The sequence below is a fragment of the Gorilla gorilla genome, chromosome X (assembly GCF_029281585.2).
Source record: "Gorilla gorilla gorilla isolate KB3781 chromosome X, NHGRI_mGorGor1-v2.1_pri, whole genome shotgun sequence".
Lineage (NCBI taxonomy): Eukaryota > Metazoa > Chordata > Mammalia > Primates > Hominidae > Gorilla > Gorilla gorilla.
This window is the reverse complement of record NC_073247.2, coordinates 30,392,213-30,405,283: the sequence shown is the minus strand read 5'-3', so window position 1 is coordinate 30,405,283 and position 13,071 is coordinate 30,392,213. Positions and strand designations below refer to the sequence as shown.

Sequence of the window (13,071 nt, the reverse complement as noted above, 5' to 3'; positions counted from 1 at the left end):
GGCAGGCCTTCTCTTCATTCGCAAGGTTGGGTTTCTGGTACATGGTGTCTGTTTGTCTTCTGTTAGCTCTGTGCTAAACTTGGAGTTTTAGCTTACCTCTATTTTTGCTCCATCTTTTCCAGTGACTTGGGGCTGCTGAATGCTTACCTGACTGTCTGCTTCAGCTTATAGTTTCTATATATCTTGGATCTTGCTCCATTTTTTTATTCTTTTGTTTGCCTCAGTTTGCCCAATTCCTGCTGACCACCCTATTCTTCCAGACTACATTGCTCACCAGCCCCGCTTCACAGCAAATAGAAATCAGAAATCAGGCCTTCATCATAGGACATAAGAAGTATATCCTAGAAGAAGCTACAGCCTGCTACGGGTCTCCAATCTTTAGGCCTAGGCTTTTTGTATCATCTAAAGTGTAGCAGTTATAGTTAGGGTTCAGCGCTGGTCACCGCCTCACCTTCCTGTTGCCCTTCACTGCCATCTGGCTGCATTAGCAGTGTCTCAACACACTGGATTTTTTTTAAATTAGTGTCTACTATTCTTGCAGTGTCTACTACCTGTTTTTCTTAGTCCCACCCTTCTGGATGCTGCTTCATATATCTTTCTATTGCAGCCACTTTGACATGGAGTTTTCCAGTCTGGCTACTGTCAGTGCCTGCAAGCAAGCCAGAGCCACAATTTTTATAGATTTGTGTTTGAACAAAGCCCAGCTCTACAAGTACAGCATCAACTCAGGTACCTTACTACTAGCACCCTACTGAACAGCTGGGCTCCACTCTCCTAACCTTTAGAGAAAGGAATGAGGCATTGAAGCTGTTCTGTTTGTGCCAGGGTCTGAAGTAAGATACCTGAGACTAACTTGGCCTTTCAGCTGTCCCAGTCATAACAAATCCCATTGCATGTGTATAAACTGATGGCTTAGACCTATTAGTCCATTTTATCTCAGGCCTTTGTGCCTTCAGAAAAAGAATGAAGGCCTGGAGACTCTGGTTTCTTCCAGTGTTGCTTTCCCTTTCCCTTAAATGAGGGACATTTTTGCTCAAGTAGGGTTCCTGGGTGAGGTACCATTTATATGACTGTTCATCCCAAGCTTTAGCATCAGAGGGAACTTTGAAGGTTCTTCCTTAGAGAGAAATCTTAGTCTGAACAGCATCCCTGCACTGCTTTGGCTTTTTGCCCTACTGGAGAGTTCATTCTTTTGGCAGTTATTAGACCACCACCTAGACTCATTAAGGATGCATCATTAATCTAAATGCCCTGGAACCTTCTTGAGCCTGAAATTGGATATGAACCTATTTATTCCCATATGCCTTAAAGTCCACCAAGAATATTTAGACAGATCTTGTCTGGACTCCTCACTCCCCTGCCATATTGAAATGCTGGAGTGATCACTCATGGCTGGGAGGTCTTGCATTTCCTCATCTGTAGTACAGTCTGGTGATTGTGCTATCCTATGCCATGCACTTCCTGTCTCCAACAAAAAACAGCTTTGGGGAGTGGTGGCGGTGGTGGGGATCCTAGATGTGCTCCTAATACATCCTCTGCTTCCACTTACCAGAATGATAGTGGCTTCCCTAAAACTGCATTGGCTCTCCAGCTGCCTACAAAGTAGTCAGATTCCCAAGCAGTAGTAGAAAAGTACAGAACGGAAATTCTTCCTCATTCATCATGTACTTGTCATATTCCTTTGTGGCACCCTAAGTCCCTTTTACTGTGTTTATTTTCTCTTGGATTCTGTGCTTGGGCTGGAAGATAAAGGGGTGGGAAGAATGTCTGTTACTACCTGGAATAAGGCTTGTCTTTAATCCACTAGCATTCAGAAGTACCCCCAGAAAGCATCCTCTGCTCATCATAGAAAGTTTTCAGAAACTCTTGAGAGTCTGATTATATACTAGATTGGAACAAAGAAGCTAGTAAGAATTAATGAAGTCACCTCTGGGAACATTGCCTCTGAAAAACTGTAAGTAATTGCTCATTTGGTCAGGAAGGCAAGGAATTCCAAGGCAGCGGAGATCCGAGGAGCATTCTCCAGCAGTCCTCAGGTGCTGTGGTGCTTACCAGAGCTCTGTCCAGGGATAGGAAAGGAAGAGAGAAGAGGGCATAATGACAGTGCAGAAAGGAAGTTAGAGACTGGGATTCGTGGTTTTGGGGGTTGAAAGAAACCTTGAAAGTCATGGAGTACGAAAATAGAACAGGAACCAAGATTAGCTGAATCAACAGAAATCTAGTATACACTTGCCAGGTCCCTTGAGCTGAAGTGTGCCAGGGTGCAAAGGAAGTGTTGCATAAGGGCATCATCACTTTCAAGCACTTAGGATCTGGAGGCTCCAGTTTCACTACCTACCTCTCTGCCTTCTCTGTCTTATTTGGTTTTCTCTTCCTCCGTGCATTCTTTTAAAATGTAAGCATTTCCTAGTGTGATGTGATATTATTCTCTTTTTTCAATCCTCCTTCTTGTCTTGATTGCCCTTACCTCCTCCCAAGATTTCAGCCATCACCTCTGTTGATGTCTTCAACCCTGACTACTCTCCAGACCTCCAGATTGTCAGCTGCCTCCCAGATGCCCTCACATGGATGTCCTAAAAGCACCTCAAATTTAGCATGTTTAAAATCAAACTTGCAGCTGGGTGCGGTGGCTCATGCCTGTAATCCCAGCACTTTGGGAGGCCGAGGCAGGCGGATCACCTGAGCTCAGGAGTTCGAGACCAGCCTGGCCAACATGGTGAAACCCTATCTCTACAATCCCAGCTTCTCAGGAGGCTGAGGCACGAGATTTGCTTGAACCCAGGAGGCGGAGGTAGCAGTGAGACGAGATCACATCACAGGACTCCATCCTGGGTGACAGAGTGAGATTCTGTCTCAAAAAAAAAAAAATTAAAAAAAATCAAACTTGCATTTAAACATGCTACAGCATGAAAGACCCTTAAAAATATGATGCTAAGTGACAGAAGCCAGACACAAAAGACCACATATTGTATGATTCAGTTTATATGAAATGTCCAAAATGGGCAAATCTATAGGGACATAAAGTAAATTAGTGGTTGCCAGTGACTCGGGGATGAGGGGAAAATTGAGAGCAGGTATGGGTTATTGCTAATGGGTATGGGATTTCTTTTTAGGGGAAGAAAAATATTCTAAAGCTGATTGTGGTGATTGATGGTTGCACAACTCTGTGAATATACTAAAAAGCTACTGAATTATACACTTGAAATGGGTGAACTGTATAGTCTATGGATTACATCTCAGTAAAGCCGTTAAAAATTATATCAGACTTGCTGTCCTCCCCCAACCACTCGTTTTCCCTCAGGTCCCCTAGCTCTCAAAGCTAGCCAAGCCAAGCTAGAAACATGTCCTACTAATTCTCCCAGTTCTCTTTCCAACTTTAATGGTTTCAAGTCTTCTCATTTCCATCATTCATCCATTACTACATTTGTTTCATCCATTTTAATGGCTGCATATTATTCCACTCTGTGGATATATGAATTATTTCAGTGGTCTTCAACCTTTTTGCTCCATACTGTAAAGTTTTGAAAAGTTATCTACCTTCTTGCACATTGGTAGGTTATCTAATATTTTTATCATAAATTATTGTATAGGATACAATTTCTGGCATATTATAAACACTGACAGTCTTAAAACTGTTGCATTATATTTTTAAATCTCTTTGGAGGAACCTACATACCACAGGAATTCGATAACTAATACCATCAATTTTTTTTAATACACAAATTCTTTTAACAGTGAGAAATTTTGCATTTTTCCTTTTTTTGCCTTGAATTTGGACTTCATTCCACTTTCTCCATATAATTTTTTTTTTTTTTTTGAGATGGAATCTCTGTCACCCAGGCTGGAGTGCAGTGGCGTGATCTCGGCTTACTGCAACCTCCACCTCCTGGGTTCAAGCAATTCTCCTGCTTCAGCCTCCCAAGTAGCTGGGACAACAGGCGCATGCCACAATGCCCGGCTAAGTTTTTATATTTTTTGGTAGAGATGGGGTTTCACCATGTTGGCCAGGCTGGTCTTGAACCCCTGACCTCAAGTGATCTGCCCACCTCAGCCTCCCAAAGTGCTGGGATTACAGGCATGAGCCACTGCACCTGGCCCCTCCATAGAATTTTATCTTTAAAAGTATTTTGTTGATCACCAAATCTATTTGGTGCATAATGTTATTAGATTTCTGTGACTATTAAGTGTTAAATATTTCCTCTGGATTGAGTTAATATTACAGTTGAAGTATTGATGAAACAAAAGAAGTCTTACTGCAAATGCATTTTTTTCAATTAGTTTATGTATTCATATATACTGTTGCTAGTAGAATAATATAGTATTCAAGTATTCTATTTTTTCTTTTTATAGATATAAGTGCTGAGAAACCCTATTTATATGATTATATAGATGGGAATGAAGGGACTTCTATTTATAGGAATGCCACTCAGTTCTCTGGACTCACTCTGAATTTTAGGCCAAACAAATCATGTACTAATCTATTATCAAAAAGTATTTTGAATGTTCTATCACTGATAGCTTGATTTTGTCCAGATCTCGAACTCCTGACCTCAGGTGATTCGCCCACCTCAGCTTCCAAAGGGCTAGGATTACAGGTGTGAGCCACCATGCCCGGCCTATGGTTAACTTTTAAACATATTAATGTTTAATCCATTTAGAATTTATTTTATTATTCATTTTATTATTTTTATTATTTATTTATTTATTCTGAGACGGAGTTTTGCTCTGTTGCCCAGGCTGGAGTGTAATGGCATGATCTCGGCTCACTGCAACCTCCACCTCCCAGATTCAAGTGATTCTCCTGCTTCAGCCTCCTGAGTAGCTGGGATTACAGGCACCCACTACCATGCCCAGCTAATTTTTTTGTTTTTAGTAGAGGTGGGGTTTCACCATGTTGGCCAGGCTGGTCTCGAACTCCTGACCTCAGGTGATCTGCCTGTCTTGACCTCCCAAAGTTCTGGGATTTATTAGGCATGAGCTACCACGCCTGGCCAATTTTTTATTTTTTTGAGGCGGAGTCTCACTCTGGCCTCCAGGCTGGAGTGCAGTGGCATGACCTCAGCTCACTGCAGCCTCCGCCTCCCGAGTTCAAGCGATCCTCCTATCTCAGCCTCCCGAGTAGCTGGGACTACAGGCATGCGCCACCCTCCTGGCTAATTTTTGTATTTTTGGTGGAGACAGGGTTTCACCATGTTGGCCAGGCTGGTCTTGAACTCCTGACATCAAGTGATCTGCCTGCCTTGGCCTCTAGAATTTATTTTATTTTTATGATATAGTGTAAAGTCAGGATCTAACTTTTTTCCCTAATAAATAGTTTTTTAACACTGTTTATTGAAAATTTGTCCTTTCCCTGCTAATTGAAAATGCTACTTTTACTATATTCTGCATTCTTATGTATCCCTGATCTGTTTTTGGAAGCTTTGGAGTCTTCTAGCTTGTTTCATTGCTTCTTGTGATATTCTAATTTAGTCTCTTTGATCATAGTCATTGTCCTGAAACACAGATCATATCATACCCCTCTTGCACAAACACCTTCCAAGTATTTTATTGCCTACAAGAAAAGAGACCAAACTTGTTAGCCAGGTCTAACCTTAAGCTATCTTACTAGCTGCGTTTCCCCATGGACTCTCTGCTTTTTGGAGCATACTGTATTTTCATGTATTTGTACCTTTGTTCCTACTGTTCTCTTAGCTAGAAATAGCCTCCTGAGCCCCATTCTTTTCTTATTAAACCCTACTTTCCTTTTAAGACCCACTGTAAAGCATATCAAAGCCCCCACTTTAACTTGTGTTTCATTTAGTCTCTAATTACTGTCATTTGCCTTTGTATTTCCCCAAATAGATTATCAAATTCTTGAGGGTGCCTCGTTAAGCATTTTTTTTTTTTTTTAGACAGGGTCTCACTCTGTCCCCCAGGCTGGAGTGCAATGGTGTGATCACAGCTCACTGCAGCCTCCACCTCCCGGGCTTAAGTGATCCTCCCACCTCAGCCTCCCAAGTAGCTGGGACTACAGATGTGTGCCACCACACCCGGCTAATTTTTGTATTTTCTTGTAGGTACGGGGTCTCGCCATGTTGGCCAGGCTGGTCTCGAACTCCTGGGCTCAAGCGATCCACCCGCCTCGGCCTCCCAAAGTTCTGGGACTACAGGTGTGAGCCACTGCACCTGGCCTCGTTAGTCTTTTATCTTACCTTATTACCTTTCATATAGTCAGTCTTCAGAAAATGCTTATTGAATGGAGTTGAATTTATTCATACACACACACACACACACACACATCCATCCATATGCTCTAAAATGTTAGTGAACAAAAGCCATTGTGTCAGGGGTCCCTAAGACCACCCCCAGGTTTTGCTAGGACTCAGACGACTTAGCATATAGTCGTTCTCATAAAAGAATAGAGAGCAAAATCAGCAAAAGGAAAAGGGATATAGGGCGAAGTCCAGAGGAAACCAGGTGCAAGTTTCCAAGGGTTCTCTCCCAGTGGAGTCTCACAGAACATACTTAATTTCCTCATCAATGAGTTGTGACAACACATGCGATACATTACCACCCTGGGAAGTTTGCTAGAGTCTCAGTACCGAGAGTTTCTACTGGGGGCTGATCATGTAGGCGTCCCCTGCCAAGCACATACCCAAATTCCAGACTGCCAGGAGGAAAGGGAGTGCTCAGCATAAACCATATTATTTACACAAACAGTTTCAGCACCCATCAGTTAATGGTGGGGACCCTCTTGAAATCTAAGTTCCCAGATGCTGGCCAAGGGCCATTTTGTAAGCAGGCCTTTCGAAGGACAGCAGTCAGATCTGCTGTGTTAACCCTTTTCTGTACAACCTTTTTTTTTTTTTTTTTTTTTTTTGAGACGAAGTCTCACTCTGTCATCCAGGCTGGAGTGCAGTGGCGCCATCTCAGCTCACTGCAACCTCCGCCTCCCAGGCTCAAGCAATTCTCCGCCTTAGCCTCCTGAGTAGCTGGGATTACAGGTATGCACCACTACACTCAGCTAATTTTTGTATTTTTAGTAGAAATACGGTTTCACCATGTTGTCCGGGCTGGTCTCAAACTCCTGGCCTCAAGTGATCCGCCCACCTCAGCCTCCCATAGTGCTGGGATTACAGGTGTGAGCCACCACGCCTGGCCAACGCAACCATATTTTTGTTTTGTTTTTGAGATGGAGTTTCACTGTTATTGCCCAGGCTGGAGTGCAATGGCACGATCTCAGCTCACTGCAACCTCCGCCTCCCAGGTTCAAGTGATTCTCCTGCCTCAGCCTCCCAAGTAGCTGGGATTACAGACACCCACTGTGACGCTCAGCTAATATTTTTGTATTTTTAGTAGAGGCGGGGTTTCACCATGTTGGCCAGGCTGGTTGCAAACAATCATATTTTTTAAGAGCTTAACTTCACAGATGGTTAATGCCTAAAGGGAAGAGAAAATCAATATGGTAGGAATGGTCAGGAGATATATGCTAAGTACTTCCATTGATACACTTTTCTTACAGGAGGTAGATTATAAGCTGAGGCCTGGAGAAGAGCAAGACATAGAAAGGGCTAAAGCCAAAGACCCATGTTTGGCAGGAGGATGTGAGGCTGGGGAGAAATGGAGGTGTGCAAATTATAGACGGCCCCAAAAGCTGGGCAGGAAGATATTTAGGGTTTGATGTGGTGGCACTAGAACATCTTCCTAGACTGAGGAGAAAGTGGTACTTTAGGATGGCTATGTAGTTAGCAGTGGGTGGGGAGGTTCTGGGGAGAAGAAATGAGGTGCAGGAAGACCAACAAGGGAACATGTGTGGTGACCCAGATGACATGTTATGAAAACCTAGATAAGAAGTGCTCATATATCTAGTTCAGCATTCTGCTTAAAATGGGCTTTTATGGCCAGGTGCAGTGGCTTACACCTGTAATCCCAGCATTTTGGGAGGCTGTGGTGGGTGGATCACTTGAGGCCAGGATTCAAGACCAGCCTGGGCAACATGGTAAAACCTCGTCCCTAAAAAAAATACAAAAATCAGCTGAGCGTGGTAGCATGTGCCTGTAGTCCCAGCTACTCAGAAGGCTGAGGCAGGAGAATTGCTTGAACCCAGGAGGCGGAGGTTGCAGTGAGCCGAGATCGCACCACTGCTCTCCAGCCTGGGCAACGGAGACTCCATCTCAAAAAAAAAAAAAAAAAAAGGCTGGGTTGGGGGGGCTTTTAAATCATTGGAAGGGTGGAGGGATCGAGTGGAGATAGGTTATGAAAGAAGCTATGTCAAGGGTGAATGTAACTCAAAATAATCACACATTTAACAAGATATTTCAACTGAATCTTATTTTAGAATTATTGTAGTTAGAATTTCCTTTTAAAGTTGTAAGTAGGTAACATATTTTATTTGAAGATAAATTTATATGATTTTTATATTGTATAATGAGTAAAGAACTAGGATACAATGAAGTCTACCTCTATTTAAAGGAATGATGTTGACAAATATATATGTGCATGTATTTTGAAGATTTCATTAACCAAAATAGAAGAATAAGAATTTTCTATCAGCACTGTTTTTGTTTGGAATTAAACATTTCCATACTAATATAAATGCCAAAAAATAAATCAACTTTTACATTTCTTTCAGTTTTAATAGTGTAAGATCCTAGTGAAAGGTAAGGATATGTATATTAATAAATTTTTATTTTTTAATGTCCCTAAAAAATGTGCCATTTTACCATGTTTGCTCCGTTATTACTTGCATGGTCTTATGTCCAGTTTGTGGTTAGTAATTGAATATCGTGCATAGTATCACAGTACAGAATCCACGTTCATTATTCTCTAATCATAGTCTCATTGTTCTTGTAAATTCTTCTTCCTGTATTTATTGAAGCCTTACACCTTTTTATACTGTAGTTAACCATCCAAAAGTAAGAAGGCATTTCCCCCTCTAATAACTTTCTCTGCAGTTATCAGTCAGTTAAAAGAGCCCATGTAGTTTTAGAATTAGAGATATAGGATGGAAAAGATAAAATACTAATTTGAGGTGTGCGTGTGTAGTGTCAGGCTCCGTACTTGAGAGCCAAAGGTTTAAGAGTCTTGATTTTATGCCAGGGATGCCTTCACTGAAACTCACCCAAATAGCAGAAGACTGTTTTCATCAATTTACTAATACCAATGTTATCTAGCGCCATATGTTTTCTTTGTCCTATTGATTTATCATGCGATATTGCTTTGATGTGTTCTGTTGTTACTTTGCGCCTTTGGGGTTCCACATGCCTTCGTGGGAATCTCGGGGTGCAAGTAACACTGTATAAACGAAAATACTTTGAAAATTGCAGTGTAAACAAAACTAGCTCAGATGTTTGACACTTTGTTTGAAGTCTTTATTTCTCTTGTTTTCTCTCAATAGGAATATACAGATGTTGCCACAGGAATCTAATCTGAAATCGTACAAATGGAAATGACGCTACAGGAGGATGTTTGGGAGCATCTCTCTCTTTTTGTCAGGAGTTAGAAGTGACACTAAGGCACTAATACTGTAACTTCTTGATAAAATAACTTTATTTTTTAGTAGTGGAATGCTGCAACTTTTTTACACCTAACAATTGCTTTTAAATTACAGTATTCAATTTAAAAGTTGTATTAACTACAGTTTCCTTTGCAAAAAGTCTCAAAAGAATCACTTGAAGGGCATTATTTGTTGATGCATTTTTCTCTGAGCATGGTTTCATAGAGAGAACTTCACCAAGTAATATTCAGACGTTTATATGTTGAAAGTTTTGCTTACATAATAAAAACAAAAACAAGTATCTGAATTGTACAGTGTCTTTACATGAAAGAACTTTAAACAGTGGCCTTATGGTAGAAAATTTTATACCGGATTTTTCTTTTTCTGATGACATTTTGGCTTATAACTCGAAGTTTTCTTAAGTTTCTGAAGATCAAGGCCTATATAATTCATACATTTCATATTATAAGAAGGCAAGAGACAAGGTGCTTCAAATATTCCATCAGGTAGTTGTGAGTGCACTGAATTTTTAGTAATATGTTCATTCAGTTTTTTTCCACAACTATTTGCTCTTTTCCAATTTCAAAATGCTATTGTGGAAAATATGTAAAGATTTTGTAATCTATAGTCCATCTTATTTTTCCCTCAGGGCAAGCTTGTGCATATCATATTTTTAAAGGCTTTTTAAAAATCTGACAGACAAAATCTCATATTTGAAAATTGTACTTTACTACTACAGCATTACACATTTTGCAAGCACATCTTATAGAGTGTTTACTTTTAGTTCAGTTGATATGTATTGCATACCTACTACGTGTAAGAGCAAATGGATGGGATTTTAAGTGAAATTTTTAGGCCCCAGTACCTTATTTCTTTATGTTTTCTGTGTTCTGCTTAACAGTACATATACATTCCCAATTACATTTTTGTGAAATGTTTATTTGTAATAAAATAAAATGTTGTTGCTCTTTCTGCTTAAATAAGTTGCTTGCCAGTTTGTGAGAGCATTATTTTAATTTTGTTTGAGACTTATAGCCTTGGATAGCACCTCTGTTTAAACAGTGTTTAAAGCACTGTTCTGTGCTTACAAAGACAGAGCTTTCAAAATTAAAATGTGAAGGTTGATAAGAACTTGGTTTTTCATGACTGGATGTGAAAAATCTTAGTACATTCAGTTTTCTTTTCCATATCTTTAAAAGAGAGGGCAGCCTTTTCCTTAAGTGAGTTCATTATAAGGGGGGCAAGTGCACTTGATTCATTGCTAAGCAGGTAATAAATTTGGGTAGATGGCCTGTCTTGTACTGTGTACAATCTCTATAGGTCAGGTTTTCCAAACATATTTAGCATTCCACTTATGGCAAGAAAGAAATGCATGCACACAGGTAGTATGGCAACTTTATATTGTGTTAGGTACTTATAAAATCTGTCTTAAATTTTAAAATAATTGATTTCATTTACTCCCATATTCTAGGGGACAGTAATGAGCTTTGAATATTTAATCATTTGATTGACAACTATGTATTGCACAGATACTGTACTAAAATTACAGCAATGAACAAGAAGACAAGACACATGGACCCTGCCTTTATGGTACGAAGAGTCTAATAGGAAAAATGGACATTAAACAGAAATATAACTTGGTAAATGGCCTTTATAGCTCGCTTTTTATTTATTGTAACACATAAAGGTAAGATGGCTGATTTACTATTATTCATTCCACAACTGATTCCTTATTTGGATATTCTTTTGGCACTGTCTCAATATGCAAAGCGTGTTATCTGCAAAATACCTATGCAGAAAACATTGTGTGTATAAGATCTAAAGCCTAAAAGGAAAAACCAACTTTATAATTTAGAGTATAAAATAAGGACAGGGACCGTGTCTGTCTTGTCCACCATAGTATCCCCAGCACCCAGCTTCGTATTTGACATGTGGTAAGAGTTCATTAAATATTAGTTGAATAATGAATGAATAAATAGGGAATAATAGAATATGTTTATTAGGAACTACATGTGTAATTTTCATATGGAGATTGAGCAAAAGGTTATCCATAGCATTTTTTATTGACTGGAAAGAATTTGAATTCTTGAATGCATAAGACTTGAGAAGAGAAGTTTGTTTTTTTTTTCTTTTTTTTGATAAGTCCCCTACCATTGCCTCCTCACCTTCCTCCACTACGTGCTAGGCCCTTCGCTGGTACTGGGAAGACAAAGATAATAAGACACAGTCCCTGCTGTGAGGAAGCTCATGCACTACTGAAGAAGAGATTCACAAAAACAGACAATCACAATGTAGAGTAAGTACTTTAGTGGACATATATACAAAAGGTTGAGAGGAAAGTTGACATTTCTGATTCAGCATCCCCTCGTCATGTTTCTTTCCTATTGGTTTCACCAACCTCAGAAGGCACTATTCTGTTGGTGGTTTTACTGGTTTTAAAAATTGATGCATTGGGGGAAACTGGGTAAATTGTACGGGGGATCTCTCTGTATTATTTCTTTTATAGCTGCATGTGAATCTAGAGTTACTTCAACATAAATTTCAATTTGAAGAATTGCCCATAGTCTTATCACAGAGAACACTATTATAAGTATTTTGGATGATACATTTTCATTTTTTTCTATTGGAAAAAAACTCGCTACATTTATGTGTAACAATTTATGTAGATGTATACTATGTACCACATTTTACCTAATAAATCCTACATTTTTGAATAGTTTTTTTTTTAAAAAAAGATGGGGATACTTCCAGGCAGAAGCAAGAAAAGTAAAGCTGGATGAGAAACTCTTATTGTCTTTATTACCCAGCAAATTCAGTAACCACCAGGCACAAATTCACCAGGAACAACCAAGCAAGGAAGGAAGGAGAAGAAGCTGATGCAACAAGGTGTGGTATGACTTCATCCCTCGCCCATCCCCATAAGTAGCACTGAGTAAAACAATGGAGATGACAAAAATATTGGTAACAGTGGGCCCCAGTATGGACAAAGGCACTGACGAGGTGACCAGGCCACGTGGAGGAGAGTCAAGGAAAACTCTTGGGACAACGAAGTCTTTGCTACTATCTCAGGACCTCAGCAGAAGGGGTAAGATTCACCAGGAGTAGGCATTTCCCAGGTCTCAGAGCAGCCTGGGAAAGCCAAATCCTGCAGAAGTCAGAGACACCTTTGACTGTGTCTAGTGAGTTCTGGTTCTGGACATTTAATGGGAACCTAGAAGAGAGGGGATACCAGGTTCCCCAACAAAGTTCCGTCAAATAGGGTGATTATGAGCTCTGAGTCCATTAAAATACAGAATGAACATTTAAGAACTGAGGAATCATAGATGTAGAATAGTATGTAAATGTTATAAATCTTGACAAAGAAAAATTAATGTACATTGACAAATTCAGACATGGAGGAGGTAAAGTGGGATAAAGACTAGGAACTAACCGTCTCATCATTCATGGCCAGGTGTCGTGTCACGTCATGTCTTAAAATTATAATATGGGGAAAAACTCTAGTGACCAACCGTAAGTTTTTCCACAATCTTTTTTTTTTTTCTTGACCTAAATACAGTGGTTCTCAAAGTGTGGTCCCAGACCAGCAACATCAGCAT

The 13,071-nt window shown here is 40.0% G+C and overlaps 1 protein-coding gene across 16 annotated transcripts in view; it reads left to right on the top strand.

Moving 5' to 3' along the window:
• The window catches only part of BCLAF3 (BCLAF1 and THRAP3 family member 3), a 77,136-nt gene extending 64,947 nt beyond the window's left edge, over positions 1 to 12,189 (top strand). For 15 of the 16 annotated variants that reach the window (XM_055376728.2, XM_055376736.2, XM_055376738.2 and 12 more), the window contains one exon: positions 9,377 to 12,189. In XM_055376728.2, coding sequence (XP_055232703.1) covers positions 9,377 to 9,406 — 30 coding nt within the window. In that variant the 3' untranslated portion in view covers positions 9,407 to 12,189. The remainder of the gene's footprint in view (positions 1 to 9,376) is intronic. The other variant, XR_010132536.1, reaches the window with a different exon arrangement.
• The last annotated feature ends 882 nt before the right edge of the window (positions 12,190 to 13,071 follow it).